General features: G+C 55.0%; 1 protein-coding gene across 9 annotated transcripts; it reads right to left on the reverse strand.

Annotated features, from left to right (window-relative positions):
• Nucleotides 1–1907: 1907 nt before the first annotated feature.
• NTRK1 (neurotrophic receptor tyrosine kinase 1) lies at nt 1908–23141 on the reverse strand. 9 transcript variants are annotated; one of them, XM_054435682.1, is made up of 18 exons: nt 22528–23141; nt 19210–19284; nt 18839–18910; nt 16666–16734; nt 15419–15564; nt 15021–15163; nt 11973–12105; nt 9780–10106; nt 9361–9378; nt 9136–9191; nt 8754–8856; nt 8085–8231; nt 7529–7659; nt 7169–7341; nt 4403–4643; nt 3597–3755; nt 3215–3305; nt 1908–2301 (listed from the first exon to the last, which is right to left on the reverse strand). In XM_054435682.1, exons 1-18 carry the CDS (start codon nt 22815–22817, stop codon nt 2273–2275), a joined length of 2403 nt encoding a protein of 800 aa, XP_054291657.1. In that variant the 5' UTR covers nt 22818–23141; the 3' UTR covers nt 1908–2272. The 9 variants fall into 9 exon arrangements, 7 of the variants coding, with proteins under 7 accessions (XP_054291657.1, XP_054291618.1, XP_054291638.1 ...); XM_054435643.1 differs by lacking the exon at nt 9361–9378 and having other exon boundaries at nt 4405–4643; XM_054435663.1 differs by lacking the exon at nt 3215–3305.
• Between the last annotated feature and the right edge of the window lie 60 nt (nt 23142–23201).

Consider the following 23201-nt stretch of genomic DNA (forward strand, 5'->3'; position numbering starts at 1 on the left):
AAGGGATTGGAGTGCCAGGCTCCAGCTCTCGCTCCCACATCAATGAAAGATATTCAGTTCCTTCTCCCATGCTCTCCCGGAATCCCCCTTCCCTATCCAAACCTTATTCCCAGAATCCCTCACCTCACCTGCCCAGCTTTTCCAGCAATACTTCTGGTTATGGTTTAAGAGCCTCTGATGTCCCCACGTCTGAGGCCTGATAACCTTGAAAATGGTTCACATGCCCTGGCAGCTCCCTCATGCTACCTGACCTCCAAACCGGCTCTTTAGTGATGCCCCTATCCTGCTCTTTATGGGCCAGACCTCGGGTCCCCTCCTGTCTCTACCCACAGAGCCTCCAAGTCTGGGTGTCCCATCCTCTCCTAGCCTGCAGAGAGGTTCAAAGGGCACAGGTGAGGGGGCGAGTGAGGTAGAAAGCCCCCTGGGGAGTCCATGATGTCCTCCCAGACTTCCTCTGATTGAGCCACTGCCCTACCTGTGTCTGTTTGCAGCGCTGGTCTCACCCTCTCTCTCCATGTGTGTCTGGCTATGTCTGTGTGTCTGTCTCCATCTTTCTCTCTATCTGTGTGTCTCAGTCTTTATATCTCCCTCTGCAGTCTCTATGTCACTATGTCTGTACATCCTGTCCCTGTCTCTCTCTCTGCACTGTCTCTCCCTTTGCATCCGTCCCTGGGTTCACCTGTTGGATCTGATCCCCCAACTCTGCATCCCTCACCATGTTCCCAAGCCCTTTCCTTCTGATGGCTCCATCTGCTTTAAGTGCCCTCCCTCATAGGGGTGATGTGGCACCAGCCCCACCCATACCCGGCAGGAGAGGGAGGCCTGTGAACTTGGCCCTTAGGGACCAACCACACACACACACACCCCAATCCCCCCATCGATCAGCCTGCAGCCCTGGGTCAGTCCTCCATTAGCACTAACCAGCCTAGACAAGAGGCAGACACACCACCGGGCTAGGCCTAGGGGTGATAAGACACAGATTGAATCATGGGGGTGGGGGTGGGGTGGGACTGGCACCCAGGGACATGAGCCAGCCATGTGATTAGCCCTGAGGAGCCAGGGGAAGCTTGCATTATTGCAGGAACTGGACAGGTGATTGGAAGTGATAGGGCTGAGGGTGGCGGGGAAGATGCTTCTCCCTGGCTCTGGGTGGCCTTTGGGTTAGGGAAGGTGGAGACAGGGCCCAGGTGCCCTGACATGATGGGGCCCAGTCTCAGTGCTGCTGACAGAGCCTCAGACCACTCAGTTAAGGCCAGTGGTGTTCCAAGGGACAGAGGACAGGGGAGACCTCACCTACTCCCTTGGACAGAATGGGACAGGGAGATGGCTTTGTCCTTAGGAAATAGCCTCTTTACACAATACCTGGCCTCCAGATGCTAATCAAAGCACCTAGAGCTAAGAAGAGTAACAGAGGGGCAGGAACAAGAGTTCCTGCCTCCGTCAATCCTTAGTCCAGCTCCCTCCCTTTCCTGCCACACACACACACACACACACACACACACACACACACGTTTCTCTCTCATCCACTGCTGCGTGCTTGCTCTGTCCTGGACACATCAATACAAGGAAGACACCCCATCAATGCTCCCATCCTACCAGTACATCTAACTTCCACCCCTTCCACTGTAGCACCAGCCTTCCTGAACGTGAACGACAAAGATGGACAGTTAGGCTCTCAAGGTCTAGGAAGTTTGACCAGAGGCTGCCTCACCAGCAGGTGAGCCAGGCGACCATAGGAATGGGATCCAAACTATAGTCAAAGGTGAGAGTGACAGGTCCATGGAGCAGGGGTAGGCAGCTGAGGGGAACCTGAGTGGGGGAAGATCCCAGAGAGCTGTCCCCCTACCGGAATCCCAATGCCTCCCTCCTGGAACGACGTCATCCCAATAATTGGCAAGAGACACAGCCAAGGGATAATAAATATAATTGCTATGACGGGACCTTGCCTAGAGAAGCAGGAACATCCTCTACTCCCAGCCCCCACCAGTCCCCTCCCACATGCTGAGGGTGAGTTAGATACTTTGAGATCACCCTGGGGCTGCTGGGAGCTATGGGGGATGCTGAGGGCAGGCCCCAGTATTCCGGCTAACCACTCCCAGACCCTGGGCCGGCCCCCTAGCCCAGGACATCCAGGTAGACAGGAGGTGCCTGGGCCAGGGCTTGCAGCCGGGCGTGCACATCCTTGATGCTGTGGCGTTGCTGGGGCTCCCGCTGCCAGCAGCCCCGCATGATGGCGTAGACCTCTGGTGGGCAGGCACGTGGCCGCTCCAACTCACGTCCCTGCGTGATGCAGTCGATTGCCTGGGGCCACCGGACAGACAGAGGAGAAAGCACACTAGGCTGGGGGCAAGAGAGTGAGGCCAGTCCCAGTGCCCTCACTGAGGCTCCCAAGGCAGCTCACACTACTCGTCTGGGCTTCTTAGCTGCTAATAACCCGAATGGACACAGTCAATCCCAAGATTCATTTCTGCTCTGACACTGAGAAGTGAGAAGGATTAAGGCTCGACTCTGGGAAGCTTGGGCTGGGGTAGGATTGCTTCCAGAAAACTGGGATCAGATCCTAAGAAGACTTGCCAGGTGGATTGAAGAAGGGGAGGGGCTGAAGTATTTATCAGTCCATCAGCTTAGTGTTGGAGGCTGAAAGGAGGAGGAGAAGGGCCCTCTGACTCTCAGCTCCAGAGAGAGAAAAGAAAATAGAGCAGAATTGCAGTAAAAGGCCTTGAAAAATAGCTGGCTTTCATTTTAAAGAAGAGGGCAATCCTTACTTCTCCCTTCTGTGGATACCACTCTGTAAGACTAGCTCTCCCAAAAAGAAACTGCAGCAAGAAAGATCAAAGTTAGACTCTAGGAAGAACTGCTAAAGCAGCCAAGGAATCCAAAGGAGAAAGAGTGGCAGGGAGTGATTGGACAAGGGGCCTGGAGCCTCTTTTCCCCTTCTTCCCCCCTCCCTATTAGAGGACTTGGGTTATGGGTGGCACTAATTCCATTTCTTCTCTCAGTGCTTGAGAAAATTAAAATCTATAACCCTCTCCCCCACCCCACCAGCCTCCGGGGAGCAGACTGCATTAGGAGGAGAAATGGAAACTGACAGCTGCGAGCCAAGCAGGCGGTGGGGGCAGCTGCTCTGGGAGACAGAACACCTGGGGCCTGCTCTGGCTGTGGCCAGCTAGGAGGGCAGGGGGAGGGGGTAGGACTGTCCTTCTGACAGTCTAACCTCCAGCCGTCCTGCTGCAGTGTTGGGCCTTCTTGTGCTGGGTTCCTCTTCCCGTGCTGGTCCCTTGCACTCTGATAATTCCTGCTGAGGTCTATAAAATGCAGCTATGGATGGGGGTCTGGGCTCCTTGGACAAAGTACTTTGAGGTTCCCCCAGGGGCCAACTGGGCCTGGGCTTAGGATAGTAGGTGAAGGCAAGAATAAGGGAGGAAGAGAAGAACAGGGCCGGGGTGGAGGGGACACAGTGTGGGCACGGCGCTGGAAAGGGCCCCCCAACAGGCTGTGGCAGAGGGGCAGAAGGGGAACCGAGTTCCCTGAAAAAGGGACCTAAAGGGGCATGGGAGGGGGAGGCCAGCAAGGGGTGACCACGGGCCAGGGCTGACCTCCGTGTTGGAGAGCTGGTACCAGGGCTGCTTGCCGTAGGTGAAGATCTCCCAGAGGACCACGCCGAAGCTCCACACGTCGCTCTCGGTGGTGAACTTGCGGTACAGGATGCTCTCGGGCGGCATCCAGCGAATGGGCAGCATGGTGCGGCCTCCCACCTGCCGCGGGCGGGCACTGCGTCAATTCCAGGGGCGCCTGGGACAGCCCGTCAAGGCACAGCCTGCCCCAGCCCCATCATTAAAAATAAATACACAAGCTCGGTGGTTCACACCTGTAATCCCAGCACTTTGGGAGGCCGAGGCGGGCAATCATGAGGTCAGGAGATCAAGACCATCCTGGCCAACATGGTGAAACCCCATCTCTACTAAAAATACAAAAATTAGTTGGGCGTGATGGCGCGTGCCTGTAATCCCAGCTACTCGGGAGGCTGAAGCAGGAGAATGGCTTGAACCAGGGAGTCGGAGGTTGCAGTGAGCCGAGATCGTGCCACTGCACTCCAGCCTGGCAACAGAGTGAGACTCCGTCTCAAAAAAATAAATTAAATTAATTAATTAATTAATTAACAAACAAACAGTAGTGGCTCTCAGGTCTAAGAGGTAAAAACCGAAGGTGCTGTTTCCATCTGGGATAGCGAAGGAGACAGAGCCCCCTCCACTGGGAGCCGAGGAGGTAGGTTGAAAACCAGAGCCGGTGAATCTCAGACCTGTGCAGCCATCCTAGCGAGGGCAGGCTCTCAGTGGTCTTGGGATCCAGGGTGTCTACAGTTTGGATGCAGGGGAAGGCATTAGGGACAAAGGACCCTTACACGGTAATAGTCGGTGCTGTAGATATCCCTGCTCATGCCAAAATCACCAATCTTGACCACCAGTCCCTGGCCCACCAGACAGTTGCGTGTGGCCAGGTCCCGGTGCACAAAATGCAGACCCGCCAGGTACACCATCCCCGCAGCGACCTGGCTAGCCACGGCCAGCAGCTGCCCCAGACCCAGGGGGCCTGGAGCCACATCCTCCCCACCAGCCAGCAGCTTGGCATCAGGCCCATGGGATCTGTGAACAAGAAAAGGAGAGGGGATAGGCTGGGAGGATAGAACTCCCAGGAGCCTGAGGAAGGCGATCCCCAGCAGCCGCATGTGATGGGAGAGGAGACTGAGGGCCTGGAAGTGGAGGATTGAGAGAACAGTAGAGGCAGCCGTCCAGAGGGGTGGGATGGAGGGGCAGAACAGGTGTGCCCACCTCCAGGGCTCCCACCAGAGACAGCCCATGGTTCCCACATCCATGCCTTCCTCTCTGGCAGCTCCTTGAACTCCAGATGCCCACTGGCCCCTACATCCCTTGCCATAGGCATGTCAGACTCAGCCTTTGCCAATTGGAGCTCGGTGTCTTTCCCCAAGCCTGCGGCTGCCTCAGGGAAGGGACCCTTCCCACCCAGGCAGACCCTGAAAGAAGGGAGTCCTTGATTGTCCTGTCTCTCTCCCCTCTGCCCTCAGTGTCCAGCCATTCCCACGGGGTCTTCCTTCCTTTCGAAGGTGTCCAGGATGCCCGCCTTCTCCCCAGAGCGAGCACTCGGGTCAGTCCTAGTCACTCATCCGTATTCCCCAATGTTCTTTCTGAACCTTTACCTAAACTGATCACTTTGCCAAAAATGCCCTTTCCTACTAGCCAATCTCCTCCTCATTTGTTTAGTTGAGGCATTTGTTAAACATTTCCAATGTGCCAAGCACCGGGGCTACAGTGCAGAGTATGATGCAGATAAGCAGGTCATGGCAGTGCAGTGTGAGGGGCACCTGGCCGGCACCACTGGTGGGAATGGAAAAAGCCAGGGAAGGCTTCCTAGAGGAAGGGACACCTAAACTGAGACTCAAGTCCTGAAGCCATTCGAAGAGAGCCGAGGCAGGGAGGGGTAGAGTTTGTGTGTCTGTCTCCATCTTTCTATGGAGGGAGGGAGGCCCAATGCCCCAGGCAGAGGGAACTGGAAGTACAAAGGCCTGGAGGGGAGAAGGAACAGATGGTCCCTCCTAGGGGAAGTCTTCCAGACTCATCTCTGAGCATTAATGATTCCCTCCATTGATTCCCCCAGTGTTCCATCCAGCAGTTAGAACCTCGTCTCCCACAGCCTGGGCCCCAGATGCTGGGGCCTGTGTCCTCAAGACCAGTCTGAGCCTATGCCATGTCTGGGAGCAAAGAGATAGGCTCCTCCCTGGCCTTCTCGGGCTCCTCTATGCCGATCCTCCTCCACAGTCAACCTTGGGTCTGGCCTCGCCTTCTGCTCCACACCCTGCATGGGCTCCCTCCTGGTCCACAGGATAAGCCCAAGACTGAGGGGTCTCTCCTAGCTGAGTCCTGCAGCCTGACTGCATGAATGACCCATCACTCCCAAAGGAATGTTTGGGGACCGGATCATGACCATCAACTGGACAACCACACAGCGCTTGCTCATCCAGAACCACAGCCCCACACTGTCCCCCTTACTGGTGAGGAAAGTGAGGTCAGAGAGGAAAGCTACTTGGCAAAGAAGGCTCAGCTCATAAGTGGCAGCTGATTCCAAACCCTGGTCTTCTACCTGCCTTGCAAACACTGCCCCATCCTCCCAGGGGTGATCTCATCAGAGAAGGACTAGACCAAGGGAACATATGACCATCACATCAGGGGCTGAGTGCCTGGGGTCACATCACCCCTGGGCCATTCACTACCTGTGTGCCCTTGGGCAAGTCACTGAACCTCTCTAAGCCTTATCTGTGAAACAGGCACATTTCTCGAAGTTATTAAAATTATCAGCACAAATAGATAAATATATCAGAGTTGTTCTGTCTGAAGCCAAAGAAATGAATTGTCTGTAACTTGCTTCAAGTGTAAATTGCAATATATGCTTGGAGGCCATAAAAAATAAATACATATTTATATTATTGTACAAGATATATATGTACCAGCACATAGAATCATAATAAGAACGAATTGTAGAGCCAGGTGCAGTGGTGTGCACCTGTAGTCCCAGCTACTGGGGAGGCTAAGGCGGGAGAATTGCTTGAGCCCAGGAATTTGAGGCTGCAGTGAGCTATTATTACAACACCGTTGCACTCCAGCCTAGGCAACAGAGCAAGACCCCATCTCTAAAACAATAACAACAATAAATACATTTTAAAAAATAAAAAAGAATAAGTTATAAAGTATATAACATAGCACCTAGGACATAGAAGGTGCCTGATAAATGTTCGTTACTGTTGTTGTTATTGTCGTTATCTAAACTGCTACCCTTACAGGCCTGGACTTTGTGTGCCACACACAAATGCACATACACACTCTGCAAAGCCCACCCACCCCAAAGTTTTAGCTCATGGCCTTTGCCATCGCAACCTCCCTGACTACTGACATTTGTCCTTTGCAAGAGTCACCCCTACATTCACACATCTGCCTCCTCTACCATCTCAGAGCTCCTTGGGGATGGGAGTGTGCCTTCCTGATCTTTCTTGGTGTCTCCCCTTGGTTTGAAAGACAAGCAGGGATGTCTATAGGGAAGAGATGATGGGGCCCAGAGCCAGGGGCCAGGGGCCAGTGCTGAGGCCAGGTGCTGGTACCGGAGGAAGCGGTTGAGGTCCCCATGCCGCATATACTCAAAGACCATGAGCAGGGGGCGGCCCTCGGTGCAGACGCCGAAGAAGCGCACAATGTGCTGGTGCTGCAGCATGGTGAGCAGCTCAGCCTCACGCTGGAAGTCCTGCCGAGCACTCTCGGACACCTCCTTCAATGCCTGGATGGAAGGGGCACGGACAGGACTGAGTGGGGGCCCAGCCCTCACCGCTGTTCATCCAGGGCAGCCCGCCCACCCCAGTATCCAGCCATGTCAGCCCTCTGCATCTTCCCCCGCTCTGTCCTGATGTGATGGAGCTCCTGGGGGTGCGACCCAGGCCAGCAGTATCCCCTGGGCAGGGTCTCACCTTGACAGCCACCAGCATCTTGTCCTGCTCAGGCAGGAGGTTGTGGCACTCAGCAAGGAAGACCTTCCCAAAGGCGCCCTCCCCCAGCTCCCACTTGAGCACGATGTCCCGGCGCTTGATGTGGTGAACACCTGAGGGGGCTTGCAGGGTCAGACGGTAGCCCCAATCTTGGGAGGGCTGGGGTTGTAGCAGGGAGTGTCTTGGCAGGGCTGTGTGCTGCACAAGGCTGCTCAGACAAGGGACTGCATGGGGGCTAAAATTAAACCTGCACCCCTTCACCAAGCCCCATGTCATAGTGTGGGGCTGCATCTGCCCAGAGAGGACATGGTGTGGGCTAGCTGTGACTCTGGACAGGGGCTGCAGCTAAGAGCCAGGCTGGACTCAGCCTGAGCAGAATATGACAGGGCCTATGGCTGGAATAGGGCTGGGGAGGGGTGGGAGAAAGGGAGGGATCGTTCAGGCCTAGGGGCTTCTACACACACACACACACACACACACACACACACACACACACACACACACTCGCCCCTGCCCTTGACCCAGCATAGCCCCTCACAGGCATCACTGAAGTATTGTGGGTTCTCGATGATGTGGCCTTGGAGCCCAGAGCCTTTGCCCTCGGTGGGGGACAGGGAGCTGCCACCCAATGTCATGAAATGCAGGGACATGGCCAGCCCATCCTCTGGAGCCAGCACAGCCGGGCCTAGAGAGGAGACACAGCCGCATGGAGGGGTTTGCCCACACCTTGGCCCTGCCCACCCTTGCCTGCAGGATGCCTGGTCACCCCCACCTTGTAACTTGCAGGGGAAAGACTGAGGAGCTAGGGAGCGAGACAGCAGGCAGCGGGAAGGGGGCACCACCACCTCTCCCTGTGCTGGCTCCTGTCCCACCCCTGGCCCCATGGGCACCAAAGAACTCCCCCTCCACCCCCACAGAGCCCAGACCTCCCAGACCCACTTAGTGCTTGACTACAATCCAGCCACCAATTAGCAGCTGCCGCCTCTGAAACTACCCCAGCACCAGCCCGACACACACTCCCACACACTCACACTCACAAGCCTCACAAGCCTCACAGCCAGGCCTTCATTTATATCCCAAACACACTCACACGCCCTAGAACTCCCATGTGCACAACCCCCCAGACAGAGACAGACTCAGGAAGAGCCAGTAGGAAACAAAGCCAGGAGAACAGACAGACAGACAGCCCTCTGCAGCCCCGACTCACGGTTGATCCCAAACTTGTTTCTCCGTCCACATTTGTTGAGCACAAGGAGCAGCGTAGAAAGGAAGAGGCAGGCAAAGATGGCCAGGCCCACAGCCACCGAGACCTGGTGCGGGGCAGGGATAGTTAGATCCAGGGGCTTCTCCTGTACTCTCAGAGCCTCCTGTAGCAAGCCATTTTTTCATCCTGCATGGGAGCCCAGAGCCAGGCCTCCAGATCTGCCTCATCCTCCCCTGGGGACCCCTGCAGTGGCTGTGCGGGTGGCCGTCAGACCTCAGGCCAGATGGTAGTGATCTCCCTGCTCTGACCAGAAATGACATGCAGATGAGCCTCTACCCAGCCTCCCGGTCCCAAAGTCTGCACAAGCTTCTACTTCCTATCTCACCCCAAAAGGTGTTTCGTCCTTCTTCTCCACCGGGTCTCCAGATGTGCTGTTAGTGTCTGTGGGGACACAGGGCAGGAAGGATGAGCCTTGGCGCACACTGTAGCCTCCAGTAACCCCCCAACCCTGGCCCCAGTGGTCTCTCAGGGATCAGTTCAGCTGTACCCTCTGCCCCAGCCTCAGCTCCAGAGACCAGGCAGAACCTCCCCTCCACCTTGGGCTACTCACCCACTGGCGAGAAGGAGACTGCAGCAGGAGGGAGGAGAGAAAGCAGTCAGAGGGAGGAGGAAAGCAGTGAGTCCCCTGCCTACTCTGGGACTCATTCCTTCATGGGGCGAGGGGGGATGGAGGTGGGCTGCTGGGCCTCAAGGGAGAAGATTCATGTGACCGTTTTCCAGCTGGGCCATGATGCCCTGGTGCATGGCTGTCTCCTCAGCCAGCCTACAAGGATGGAATAGCTCAGGAGTTCAGGAGTCCTGGCTTGGGGAGAGGGTAAGGAGGCCAGAACAGCTGGACACCAGGACTCCAGACTCCTTTCTGTCCCAAACCAGGCACTCCAATTTCTGGGGTCAGGGCTATAGCAGGAAGTTGGCTCTAACCCAGGAGGAGCCCAGGAGTGGGGGCAGGGTTCAGGATGGCGCTCGCACCAGGGATGGGGTCCTCGGGGTTGAACTCGAAAGGGTTGTCCATGAAGGCAGCCATGATGGAGGCGGAGGCCTGGCCGAAGGGGTTGGCAGCCAGCAGCGTGTAGTTGCCGTTGTTGACGTGGGTGGGCTGGTTGAGGCGCAGACACCCGTGCCGCACGGTCTCATTGGCCGCCGGCTCCAGGAACTCGGTGAAGATGAAGCTGGTCTCATTGAGCACGGAGCCATTGAAGAGCCAGCGCAGAGATGGTGCCGGCTGCCCATCCACAGAGAAGGGGATGCACCAGTGGTGCATCTCCACCGCTGTGTGCAGCTGCACACTGGCCGGGACTGTGGGCCAGAAAGAGCAACAGCAGGAGGTCAGGGTGCAGCTGGAGGGAGCCTGGCACACACCCGACAAGTCCAGGGGCAAAGCAGGTAGAACCCAAAATCAAAGGGCAGGCCTGGGAGAAACAGGTCAGCAGGCCCTAGGAAATTCACCAAGGAGAGACGTTTTGAAGAAAGTTGGCAATACATTTTAAATAAATCAGGCAGCAGACATATAAAATTTAGAGGCTTAAAGAACATAAGTGGTGGGCCATAAATAAGTCACAGCCCCACAGAAGTGGGGTATCAGCTTATGACAATTAAACATGGAGTCTTTGGGGTAAAGAATCTAGAAGAAGTCAGTGTAACCAAGCTGAAGAAGATGGGTCGGGGGCCCTAACAATCAAACCAGCCAAAAATATATACAGTTAAATTTTTGGGGAAAAGCCAGGCACAGTGACTTGCTCCTGTAATCCCAGCTAATCAGGGGGCTGAGGTGGGAGGATCGCTTGAGGCCAGGAGTTCAAGGCTGCAGTGAGTTATAATCCCGAAGCATTCCAGCCTGGGCAACAGGCTGAGACCCCATCTCTTCAAACACACACACACACACACACACACACACACTTTTTGAAAAAAGATATGGGTTTGAAATAGACCCAATCTGGGCCAGGCGCTGTGGCTCACGCCTGTAATCCCAACACTTTGGGAGGCCAAGGCAGGTGGATCACGAGGTCAGGAGATTGAGACCATCCTGGCTAACATGGTGAAACCCCGTCTCCACCAAAAAAATACAAAAAATTAGCTGGGCGTGGTGGCGGGCGCCTGTAGTCCCAGATACTCAGGAGGCTGAAGCAGGAGAATGGCGTGAACCTGGGAGGCGGAGCTTGCAGTGAGCAGAGATCGCGCCACTGCACTCCAGCCTGGGTGACAGAGCAAGACTCCATCTTAAAAAAAAAAAAAAAAGAAAAAAGAAATAGACCCAATCTGGTAAAAGTAAAAGCCCCTCAATGATAGAAAAAAAGTGTATGTATGCATAAATATATATATATATATAATATAGCATTCATACATAGGAATACTATTTAGCAATGAATTGCATGAGCTACATACAGCAACTCCCATTAACATGAATGAATCTTATAAATATAATGTTGAATGAAAGAAATCAGATACAAAATAATATACGCAGTATGATTCCATTTATATAATGTACAAGAACAGGCAAAATTAAATGATAGCGATAGGAAAGCATATTTGAGAAAAATTATTTTTAAAAGCAAGGAAATGGTTATCCTGACAAAAGGCAACATGAGATGGGAGAGTGGGATGGGATTGCGAATAGGGAGAGGTGTTGGGTGGTGGGGGGTCTTGCGTGGTGCTGGTAAGAGTAATTATTGTTTAAAGTATATATATTTTTTGCACATTTCTATGTATATTTCACAATAAAAGAAGAAAACTGAAGTAAAGTAGAAGATTTAAGATAATTTGTTGGCCGATCTAGAGAAATTAGGCAGCGAGCGAAAAGAGGAACTCAGGAGGAGAATTTCCTCTTTTGTAAATAGGATGCGAGGAGAAGGACCCGATGAGGGACGGGCATGAAATAATACTTCAGAGCAGTGGGAACAGCCGGGCATCTGGCGTTGAGGGCTTCAGGTAGCAAGGCTCGGTCAGGGGGCCAGAAAGAAATCCATCTCCATCCCTCTGGCCTTGACGAGACCCCAGGACTTCCCCCGAAGGATCAAGTTTTCATGGGAATCTGGAAACAGCTGGGAGGGAGCAGCTGTGGAGACACATATCCCACCCTTTCCTCCAGCCCCCCACACTACATCCTCTTTTGAGGGAAGAAGAGATGAGTAGGGGGTGGGTGCAGGAGCTGCCACTGAGACTCACAGGAGACGTTGACCTGAACAGAGACCTCTGCCCGGCCCACATCGTTCTCTGCCCAGCACGTCACATTCTTCCTGTTGAGGTCACTGGTGACATTGGCCAGGGTCAGCCCCAGGGATGGCAGACCCCCAGATTTCTAGATCAGGAAAGAGAGGGGGGAATCAGAAGGAGCTTTAGCCAGCTTGGGGCTGGGGCTGATGTCTTTGGAGAGCCCCTCTGGCTCCAGATGGAAAGGAGAGGAGGGCTGGGAGGGAAGAGAAGGGAGAGAGGGGTGGGAGAGAATGTAGCAGAGAGTGGCCTTTCTCCTTTAGGTTTGTTCGTTGACTATCTCCTGGATCACATTTTTTTTTATGTTTTATTTTTGTAGCAACAGGGTCTTACTGTTCTGCCCAGGCTGGTCTTGAACAGGGCCTCAAGCAGTCCTCCCACCTCAGCCTCCCAAAGTGCTGGGATTATAGGCACCCAGCCTGGATCACGTATTTAATTATCTGAAAAATCTAAAATATAACCAGTAGCCTCAAAATAGGCACAAAATATCCCAAACTGAAACTAAAAGCAGCCATCTGAGCAGCTAAACAGATGTCACACATCCCAAGTACCAAATTTGTATACAGCTCGTTGGAGACCCCACTAGGACCTCACTGCCTATTCATTCCTGTTTTATACACAGTTCTAACAAACTGAGTCTCAGCCCAAGGAAGATCAGAAACAAAGAGATGGTGCGAATAGCACAGCAGCAGTTAGAAACAACAGCAGCAGCATCGCCTCCTGCAGCAGATGAGGACCATGGGTGAGGTTAGACAGGCAAAGTGACTTGATTCTGAATCATCGTCAGGATTGAATCAGATCGAGTTTCTCTTCCTAGGAAACCGTGGATTTGTCATGTGTAAGTTACATGATCTTATGACAATTCTTCATCTTGCTGAACTATGGGTTTTTTGTTTGTTTTCTAAGCTGAAGAGGTGGACAAATTATCTTCTGACATTTTAAAAAGTGATTTTCACAAAATGAAAATAATGAAGTGGTGGACAAATCTCATTTATCTCAAAACTTCATAAATATGGAATCCTCTGACCACATGCCAGAGGAGGTATGGTTTCCCCAGGCTTCCATTGGAATATGTGAGTTCAAAGGTTCCAGTAGAGTTTCCAGCCTTTTGTGCAAGCTCTGGGTTCCAGCCACTTCAAGGGGAAGCCCTGCCCTGCCCTCTGCTTCCCTTGGCTGTCCCATCCCCTCCAATTACTGTGGGGCCAATAACTCTTCCCCTTGAGCTGCTCTGCCACCCCTTGTCCTCCTACCCGAGGGAGAGCAGCCTCTCTTCTCCTCCATTTAACCCATTTAGGGTGCAATTTTTTTTTTTAAGAGATAGCGTCTCGCTTTGTTGCCCAGGCTGGTCTCAAACTGCTGGTCTCAAGTGATTCTCCCTCCTTGGCCTCCCAAAGTGCTGGAATTACAGATATGGGCCACTGTGCCCAGCAGGGAGTGACTTTTGTATAGGTAGTTTCTAGAAAACACAGATGGTAGCAAACATATAACTCTCCCAAAGAGAAAGCAAATCCTGGAATCGCCCCAGAGTTGATCTAAGGTCTCTCCATGCAGGGGTATGGCCTCTGCCTGGTCCCCTTTCTTTTACTCACTCTAGGCAGCTTTGCTCTCTGGAAGGGGGAGGAACTGCTCAATGGCTAGTGGTCCCTCCACCATGTCTGAAGCCCCCTGCTCAGTGCCCCAATGGCTCCTCCGTCAACATGGTTCCAGGGGCCTCCAGCAATTCTGGGGTGGACTCTCCCACCAAAGCGAAGACTCCCCAACTAAACACCATGCTCCCAGCCCCCTAGGCACACATTCCTGGTCCCTGCATATCCACTCCTCCTGCCCAGGTGGAGCCAGCTTTTTGGGTGGGCACAGCCCATTGTCAGCTGCTGTTGACCTCGTCAACAAGGCTGACTGAGCTACCTGTGGCTACTCTCAGCTGCTCATCACCAGCCTAAGGACAAAGGGTAAGGCCTGGGAAGGTGTCCAAAGGCATGTCTGAATAACAGAGATAGAGGCCAGAGAACACCCAGGGGCAGGCAGGACATCAGAAGGCCATCATGTCAACCTTCTCAGCTTACAGATAAGAAAACCAAAGCGCAGGCAGATTAAGGGATTTTTCTGAAAGTCACTCTCAGAATTAATTAGTGAAAGAGCCGGAGCCAGACCTATGCCTCCCTTACTAATACGTTCATCATATGCCCAAGAGGATTCTGCTTCCAGAATCTCCAGAAAAAAGACCACAATATCCCCAAGAACTCATCCCGGATGCAGTACAACTGATATTATGCCTCCTCCCTGGGTCCCAGTTTCCTTATATAGAAAAGTGATCTGCCGGGCACAGTGGCTCACGCCTGTAATCCCAGCAGTTTGGGAGGCCGAGGTGGGTGGATCACGAGGTCAGGGGTTTGAGACCAGTGTGGCCAACATAGTGAAACCCCATCTCTACTAAAAATACAAAAATTAGCTGGGCATGGTGATGCGTGCCTGTACTCCCAGCTACTCGGGAGGCTGAGGCAGGACAATCACAGAATCGCTTGAACCCGAGAGGCGGAGGTTGCGGTGAGTCAAGATCGTGCCACTGCACTCCAGCCTGGGCAACAGAGCAAAACTCCATAAAAGAAAGAAAGGAAGGAAGGAAGGAAGGAAGGAGAGAGAAAAGGGATGTACAGGAGGGATGGTCTGTTGGGTTCCTCTCAGCTCCAACATGTAAGGTTTCTGTGACCCTCTCCCTTGAAGCCAACACCATGTTCCTAGAAAGCGGTTCTAAGTCCTGGAGCTTCAAGTGTAGCCTGCGGTCCCTGCTGGGTTAGCGCCCACCCTGAGGGTGTGTGCGTGCCCTGGGCTGCCCCAGAGCATAGGCCTGAGCCCTGCGGGTCTAAACCATCTCTGTCTGTCCCTCAGCCTCAGTGTGCTCCTTATTCGTTGTCTCTTTCCTCCACAGTGTGTCTCTCTTTCCCCGTCTTTGTCACCTGTGCTCTGCCTGGACCTCTTGGGGGCTGCCGGCGAAGGGCTTCTCACCATCACTGTGGCTGACTGCTCCAGCTCCGTGAGGATCCAGCCGGCCTGCTCCAGGCCCCGCCCCTCCACCTGGCACCGCAGCAGCACGTCGTCCCCCACATCCACCGAGGCATTGGGCACCTGGACCTTCAGCGTGGGCACACCTGGCCACCCAGGATGCCCGAGGGCCAAGGGGTGTTAGAGCTAGGAGTGGCCCCAGAACTCTACTGCGGGGCTGCTCCTTCCCCCACCCTCCTCAATGACCCGGAGCCCAGGCAGTGTCACCCCAGGCAGTTTCCCCCAGGCTTTGCCAATGCCGGTTCCCCAGGCCGTTTCAGTGCTTGCTCAGTGCCCTCTCCCCCAGGCAGGTAGGTCTTTTTCCCAGCCCCCTTACACCACCTCCCTCACCCGGCACCTACCACAGCTGGCATTGGGCATATGGGCCAGGGGCCCTTGCCCGTGACACTGCAGCTTCTGTTCAGGCACTCCGCCCAGTCCCTCCTCCTCCCAGCGCTGTAGCCAGCGCAGGGCACAGGAACAGTGCAGAGGGTTCCCCGACAGGACCCTGGCGGGCATGGGGGACACCAACAGAGTCAAGGAAGGGGCCTGAGGGATCACAGGGGATAAGAGGGAGCAGTTAGGCAGCAGGGAGGGTGGTCTACAGGTGAAAGGGAGGACACAGAGGTCTTTCTCTCTGACTGCAGTAACAGGATGTTATTCAAAGAAATAGGCCATTGGGAGGCCGAGGCGGGCGGATCACGAGGTCAGGAGATCGAGACCATCCTGGCTAACACGGTGAAACCCCGTCTCTACTAAAAATACAAAAAATTAACCAGGCATGGTGGAAGGTGCCTGTAGTCCCAGCTACTCAGGAGGCTGAGGCAGGAGAATGGCGTGAACCCGGGAGGTGGAGCTTGCAGTGAGCCGAGATGAGATTGCGCCACTGCACTCCAGCCTGGGTGACAGAGCGAGACTGTCTCAAAAAAAGAAAGAAAGAAAAGAAAAGAAATAAGCCTGGCGCAGTGACTCACACCTGTTATCCCGGCACTTTGGGAGGCCGAGGCAGAGGATGGCTTGAGCCCAGGAGTTCAAGATCAGCCTGGGCAACATGGCAAAACCCCAACTCTACAAAAAGAAAAAATAATGTAAAAATGAAAGAAATAGAATGCAGAAAGTGGAAGACAAGACAGCTGATGTCTGAGGGATGCATGGGGCTCCCTCACCCCAGGCTCCCCAGGATGAGAAACCAGGCAAGGGGCTCTCAGCATGGTGACAAGGAGGGAAGGGCACCGCTTCCCAGAGTGACCCAGAGGCCTTAAGTGCCCACCAGGTACACATGGACCCCTGCTGCCCCACTCATCCCTGTGCAGGGTGCCCTGGGAATGTGGGCAGATGTGCCGTGGACACACAGTGGGCCTGTGATCTGCTCAGCCAGGCCCAGCACACACACAGTCATCCAGGCCAGCTCCCCAGGGCAGTAGCCCTCTTAACGGGTGGTCCTGCAGCCCCTGCTTTGATGGGGGTTTCACTGGCATGCACATAGTCCCCAAAGAGACCCCCCAGCAGTGTCACACAGACACAGTGACCCAATGCCATCCCACAGACCCAAGTGCACACAGGCACACACACACTAGGTGCTCTTGCCCCTGGAAGTGCCCCCACTCACAGTTCCTGTAAGGAGAGGCCCTGCACAGTTTTCCAGGAGAGAGACTCCAGAGCGTTGAAGGAGAGATTCCTGCGGGTGTGGAGACACAGCAAGACAGACCCCTTGAGTGACCCGACCTCACTCTGACCCAGAGTGAGGGAGGGGAGGAGCCAAGAAAGAAGTTGACATCTGGCTCCCCCACCCCAGCCTAGGCAACCAGAACCGGCCCTGGAAGGCAGTGTGTGTAGATGGTGTGGGGGCGGGCGGGGGGACTTTCTGAGTCCCACTCCTTTTCCTGGGACAACAAGGGTTAACCCCACTTAACCCCCTCTCCAGACCCCAGGGAGGGGGATCTGAGAGAACAGCCGCTCCTCCCTCCCCCCACTGCTTTGGCCCCAGCTGGCAAAGTGCTGAGGCCACAGCTGGGGGAAGGGCTCCATCTGTGCTCCCCTCCCTACAGAGCCCAGGACGGGGCCAGAGGAAGAGGGGAAGGGTTGAGGCTGCCACTCCCTTGCCCCTACCTGACCACAAGGAACTCAACGCACTTCCTCAGGTCCCCTCCTCCTCCTCCTTCCGGGCCCTCCTCAGGGACTAAAAGGTCAGGTAGGAAAGGACCCACACCCCCAGCCCCCTTGTTGTACGGATGGAAAAAGTGAGCCCAGCAGGGGCCCGGCTCCAGGCCACACAGGAAAATGATGTAGGAGCCCCAGTGCCCTGTGCCCTGTGCCAGGCTGCCACTGCTGGGACCCTCTGCCTCTGAGGGGCCTATCCTGACCCCTCTCTTTTCCTAGCCAACCTAGAATTTGTGGTGGCTAGGTGGGAGAGGTACCACCACATAGGGACCAAAGACACAACCCACTCTAGAGCCAGATAGAGCAGGTGTAAGTTCTATCCTGCCACTTACAGCTGTGTGACCTCAGTCCAGAAACTCAACCTCTCTGATTCTCAGAATTCTCATCTATGAAATGGGGACAAGAACACTCTCTCTCTCACCAGGTTGATTGTGAAGATTCATTGACATAAGTATCGTGAAGTGTCATTGAGCACGTTTTTAACTGAAGCCCTGGTGCATAGACGGTGATATGACATCACTTTATTTTGCTTTGTTAAATTGCTGGACACAGCAGAGTTTACAGGACCCTGCATAACTCCATGAATGTCAGCCCCACCATCCTTCCCATCTCTCTGCCTGCTCATGTTGGGGGACAGGGGAGCTGAATTCCTGCCCTCAGAAAGCCGGGGGGGGGCTGCCAGGGACTCTGATGGTCTCTTCTGCCCATCCCATGACCCTCTCTGTCCTACAGCAGGGGTCCCCAATTCCCAGGCCACAGATGGGTGATAGTGCCACTGTTCTCCAGCCTGAGCAACAGAGGGAGACCCTGACTCTTAAGAAATAAATTAAAGAAAAAGAGAAGGACAGCAAGGAAGAGGGGCTATAAACAGGGCAAATATGTGGTCTATTAGGAACTGGGCCGCACAGCGGGAGGTGAGCAGCGGTGAGTGAGCATTACCGCCTGAGCTGCGCCTCCTGTCACATCAATGGCAGCATTAGATTCTGTGAACTACTGCGCATGCGAGGGATCTAGGCTGTGCGCTCCTTTTGAGAATCTGACTAATGCCTCATAATCTGAGGTGGAACAGTTTCATCCTGAAATCATCCTCTCCTCCCGCACCACCCGTGGTAAAATTGTCTTCCATGAAACCAGTCTCTGGTGCCAAAAAAGTTGGGGTCCGTTGCTGTACAGGAGCGATAGCTATGACTCCCAGGAATGAGGAGGGTGACAAGTGGCAGACCTAACACCCCAGCTCCCAGGATGTCCTAGGGGCCAAGTCAATGAGTCCCTGGGAAATGGAGTCCCAGCCAGAACCCAGGAGTCCTACTCCTGCCGCTTGCTCCCTTTGCACTGGTGTGTATCTGAGCCCTGGGAAGAAAGATAGGGCAGGCACCTATGAGAAGTATCCCTGCAGCACGGACCATGGAAGTGAGATGGCAAGGAGGACCTCTAGCTGGCAGGGGCGAGGGCATGTCATCCCTGAGGGAGATGGGAGGAAGCCCCAGGAGAATGGTGAGGTGACTTCCCTGGCCAGGCTTGGGCCCTCCTCGTAATCATTCCCTGGGGACAGCCAAGCCCATTAGCAGCCCAAGTCTGGGTGTCCTCCCCAACTCCCTCTGCCCAGCACTGGCCACACTCACAGGCGACTGAGCCGAGGAGTGAAATGGAAGGCGTCTGGCGCCACGAAACGGAGACCACTCTTCACGATGGTGCTGGGGAGGGGTGCAGGAGGATCAGTCCCCAGGTCTCAGCTACTCTGGGCCCCTGGCCCTCCCTGCCCATCCCAGCCTCCCAGTCCCCTGTGCTGAACCCCTACCCCTCCTCAGGCCCCTCATTGTTTCCTCAACTACTCTAGACCCCTCAAAGCCCTGAGCTTCCTGACTTCTCCTAGTCCCTCAGTGCTCAGCCTCTCAGGTCCTCCCAGGCCCTTGGACACTTGAGCCCTCCCTGACCTTCTGGTCTCCCCTAGGCCCATGCTGAGCTCCACACCCACAGTCCCCATTTCCCTCACAGGTTTCTCAGCTCCCCCAGGCCCCTCAGGTCACGGAGCTCCAGATGCTGCAGATGCTGCTGGTTCTCGATGTAGCTGTGGGGAGAGGGGATGGGAGTTACAGGGCTCAGGCCCACACTTGAGTTCCCGTGCCCACCCACCTACTCCCTCACAATACACATGCACATGCCACATGCACACGCATATGCACCTGTTCAGACCTGCATACACACTTACATGGGCATGCACACACAAATGCATACATGTGCACAGAGACACACCTTCTCAAGTCACACATGCACATGTGTGTGCATGAACACACAAGCGCACACACGTATGGATCCCCACACCCTCACACATATGCACACTCTCACATACCTCTTGCACACATGCACACACCCAGGTATGCACATGCACACACACAGAGGCATAAGCATCTGCACAGATGATGCCATGCACATGCACATGTGCCTGCAGGAACATGCTCACACATGGACACACAGAAACAAAGCTCACGTCCATCTCTCACATGCACACACACAAGTCCATTCTCAGATTGGTGTTCTGCTTTTATATCAGGCATCCCTGGCACACACTCGTCAGTGGGAGGTTGTACTGAAACACTTGCTACCACAAAAGGCCAAGGCTCATCCCTGCCACTGCCCCACCCAGCACAGACGAAGCCTGTGCTCATGCAAATGTGTGTTCCCAAACGTGCCCGCTCAAGGGCCACTGCCCAGCCTCACCCGTACTACTCACACACACACACACACACACACACACACACACACACACACACAAACATCTCTGCACCCCCATAGCCTCTGGCCCTTCTTCACACCCAAGCAGCAATCCCTACTCCACTGAAACCTCCTCTACCATCTTTTCAGCAGATCAAGCAAGAGGCTTAGAAGCTATCAGTTAGGGATCCCAAGGAGGGACCCAGGAAAGAGGAGAGGAGCAATGAGAGGAGGTAGTCAGAGTGTCGGGGAGGGGAGAAGAGACAGAGACTGGCTGACTTACACAGCGAGAGAGAGAGAGAGAGAGAGAGAGACAGAAAGATGGAAAGGCTCAACGAGGAGGGTGGGGGCAGAAGGGCAGAAAAACAAAGAGAGAGTGAAACAGAGACACTGAAAGAGAAACTGACAGGAAGAGACTGTCAGAGAGATAGTGACAGGCAAGAAGGAAGACAGATAAGGGAAGGGAGACAGACAGATAAGGACAGAGAGCTACAGAAAGCAAGATAGACAAGAAAGAAAGAAGAATGAGTAGGCATTCGGGGCTAGGGGACAGCTGACGCCCTGGGCCCTGCCTAGCTGCTGGATCTGATGTACCAGGGAGTTCCTGAGAACTTGGCTGCCCCGCAGTGACATGTTAGTGTGCCCCCCCCCACCCCAACAATACACATGCCAGGGGCTCCTGACTCACTGCCGGTTCTCAGAACTCTCCCCCTCTACCCTGTAACTTTCCCTAACTTACAGGAACCAGGACCAGCCTAAGTGACCCCTCCTTTCCTCCTTTCCTCCCTTCCCCCTTTCCTCCCTTCCCAGCCTTGGCCCCACCAGGACAGCCAGGGTCAGGTCCTAAGTTTCCCTGTGGACTTAGTAGAGGCCTAGAAAGTCATCTCCACTGACTCCGAGGGAGGCCAGGTCCCTATTTTACCCACCCCCCAGCCCCTGCCTAGAGGGTTTCAAGCTGTAGGGACCCAGGGAGGGGGTGAGAATGCAGTGGGCTGGCAGGGTGTGTGCGAGCTGTCAGGCCGGCATGCTCAAAGCTGCCTCAAAGCTGCCTCATTCGTTTGGATTCATAATCAATCTGTCTATTCGAGTCCATTATCTCCTCGTTAGCTCTGCGGGTGAGGGAGGAGGGAGGGGGCTGTGCAGGCAGTGGGGAGGGGGGTGTCAGGCTGCAGCCCCACCCAGGGGGACATCTCAGCTCACCACCCTGCATGCTTCCTAGTCCCCAGCTCTGGCCTGTCCACTCCCCCTATCACTCCCATCCCTACCCTGCTGGACCCACTTGGGGCTTGGAAAGAGCTGGGAAATGTGAGCCCTGATGGGGAGCACTCAGGAGTCTGGACCCCAATCTGAAAGCCCAGGGTGATGAGAGAACTGGACTAGGACTGGCAACCTGTCTCTCATGCCCCCTCCCATCATGCAGAGACCTAGGCCCAGACCAAGACAAGGCCATCTCCTCTACTCCTGGTCTCCCTAGAGCTATTAGAGAGAGATATTGAGTGCCTTCCCGTTAATTACCATGAGATACCCAAGGAACTCAGTGCCAATTATTGCAAGCTGCTCAAGTAACTTCCAGACAGTGATGATCCTCACCTCGGATACCTTCCAGCCCATCACAGCACAAGGCCAAGCTTCCTTGTCCACCCTCGAAACCCCAGGCCACAGGAGGAGGATTTTCTAGCAATTCCTCCCCTCTTCTAGATGTCTTGCTGGCCATGATAGCCATATGCAATATTCAAGTATTTTCCAGCCATCACCATGTGATGCCTGAGTACCTCCAGGCCAGTCATTACTGCATACTCCCATAGGTTTCACCAGCTGCTAAAAAGTACTTGACTATTTTGTAACCAATTCCTGCAGAATGTCAGAGTCCTGCAGAATGCTGAAGATTCCTCCCAACTTTGTGTACCAAAGGGAGGAGGGTCTCTCAGCAAGGGCCCTGACTCCCCACCCCAGGTAGAGAGAAGAGGTTGGAGAGGGAGATGGGAGTGGGGAGAGAAAATCCAGGAGGGGGTCCCATTTCCCAGATCCAAATCAACGGGTTCCGGGGAAAGGAATGGTAAAAATGGAAAGAGGAGCGCTCAACCACTCAGCTCCTCACCACCTCCCACCAATGCCAGCCAGCTCAATCCCCAATTCCAGAAGAAAAGCTAGGGTTGCCTTCTCATAACAAGAAAGTGGGTGGGGGCTGGCTTGCCCCTAGAAAAGGGAAAAGGCAGTAAGGGTGTCAAACTAGGGACTTCTCTGCAGGTAACCATCCTTCTCTGTGAGACAGAGCAGGGGCTTCTCTGGCTGAGCTCCAGAAAGCGCCTTCTAGACGGCTAGGCTCTCTCAGACCTGGTCCACGGAGATTCCCCCCTCGATCTCCCTGAAGCCGGCGGCCCAGCTGCCCTGAACACTAGGGGACATCTAGGCACTGACCATAAAGCTTGCTAGGGCAGCGGCGGCTGCTGAGGAACGCCCGGGCAGCGCCGAAGACTGCGTGGTGCCAGCCTTCCGCCGTGCTCGCCCTGCCTGACCAGCAAACAAGCGGCGAGTCCGCGCCCTCGGGGCACGGCAATGCCTGCCTGTCCCCGCGCCCCCTCGCCCGTCGGACACTTACAGCTCAGTCAGGTTCTCTGCGCTGGGCAGGTGGTGGAGGCTATCCAGGGCCCCATCCCGGGTGCATCGCAGTCCCGAGGAGCCGTGGGGGCAGCAGGCATCGGGGCAGGGTGCGGCGCCCGCAGATGCCAGTATCAGCCAAGCCAGCAGGCTGCCCGGCCCCGCAGCCCAGCTGTGCCAGCCAAGCTGCCCGCGCCGTCCTCCTCGCAGCATCGCGGCGGCGCCCGCCTCGCTCAGGCGGGGCAGCCGTCTGTGCGCTCCCAGCTGCAGCTGCCAGGCCTCCCCCGACATGTGCGCTGGGCGGTGTTAAAGACCCAGCCGCCAGGAAAGGGCGGAGCCAGCGGCCCCCGCCCGGCCCCGCCTCACCCCTCTTCTCCACCCCCTTCTCTACCCTCTGACACCCCCAGCTCTGCCCCCTCCCCTGTTAGGGGCCCCTAGCGTCAGCCTTCTCCCCGAGGATCCCCCCCCAGCTCCGGGAGACGCTGAGGGGCCGCAGCAGAACGCCTCCGAGGTGTCTGCTGAGGCCGGAGGTGGGAAGTTGATACGTTATTTCTCTCAGCTTAAAGCAGCTGCATTTTTACATTTGGGGAGGAGGGAAGATGACTGAGTTGAGGAAAGGTTGCTGTCCAGGTCATCCTAGCCAGCCTCAGCCTCAGCGCTCCATCCTCGCGGCGC

This window comes from Pongo pygmaeus, chromosome 1, assembly GCF_028885625.2.
Source record: "Pongo pygmaeus isolate AG05252 chromosome 1, NHGRI_mPonPyg2-v2.0_pri, whole genome shotgun sequence".
Taxonomy (NCBI): Eukaryota; Metazoa; Chordata; class Mammalia; order Primates; family Hominidae; genus Pongo; species Pongo pygmaeus.

Bases quoted from the DNA above. Each gene is read 5' to 3' on its own strand.
- NTRK1 (XM_054435643.1), bottom strand. From the start codon at position 22,817: ATGTCGGGGGAGGCCTGGCAGCTGCAGCTGGGAGCGCACAGACGGCTG. The intron at 16,735-18,838 runs GTGAGTGTGGCC...CCACACCCGCAG, and splicing joins ACTCCTCGGCTCAGTCGCCT to GAATCTCTCCTTCAACGCTC. The intron at 8,232-8,753 runs GTGAGTCGGGGC...TCTCCTCTCTAG, and splicing joins AAACAAGTTTGGGATCAACC to GCCCGGCTGTGCTGGCTCCA.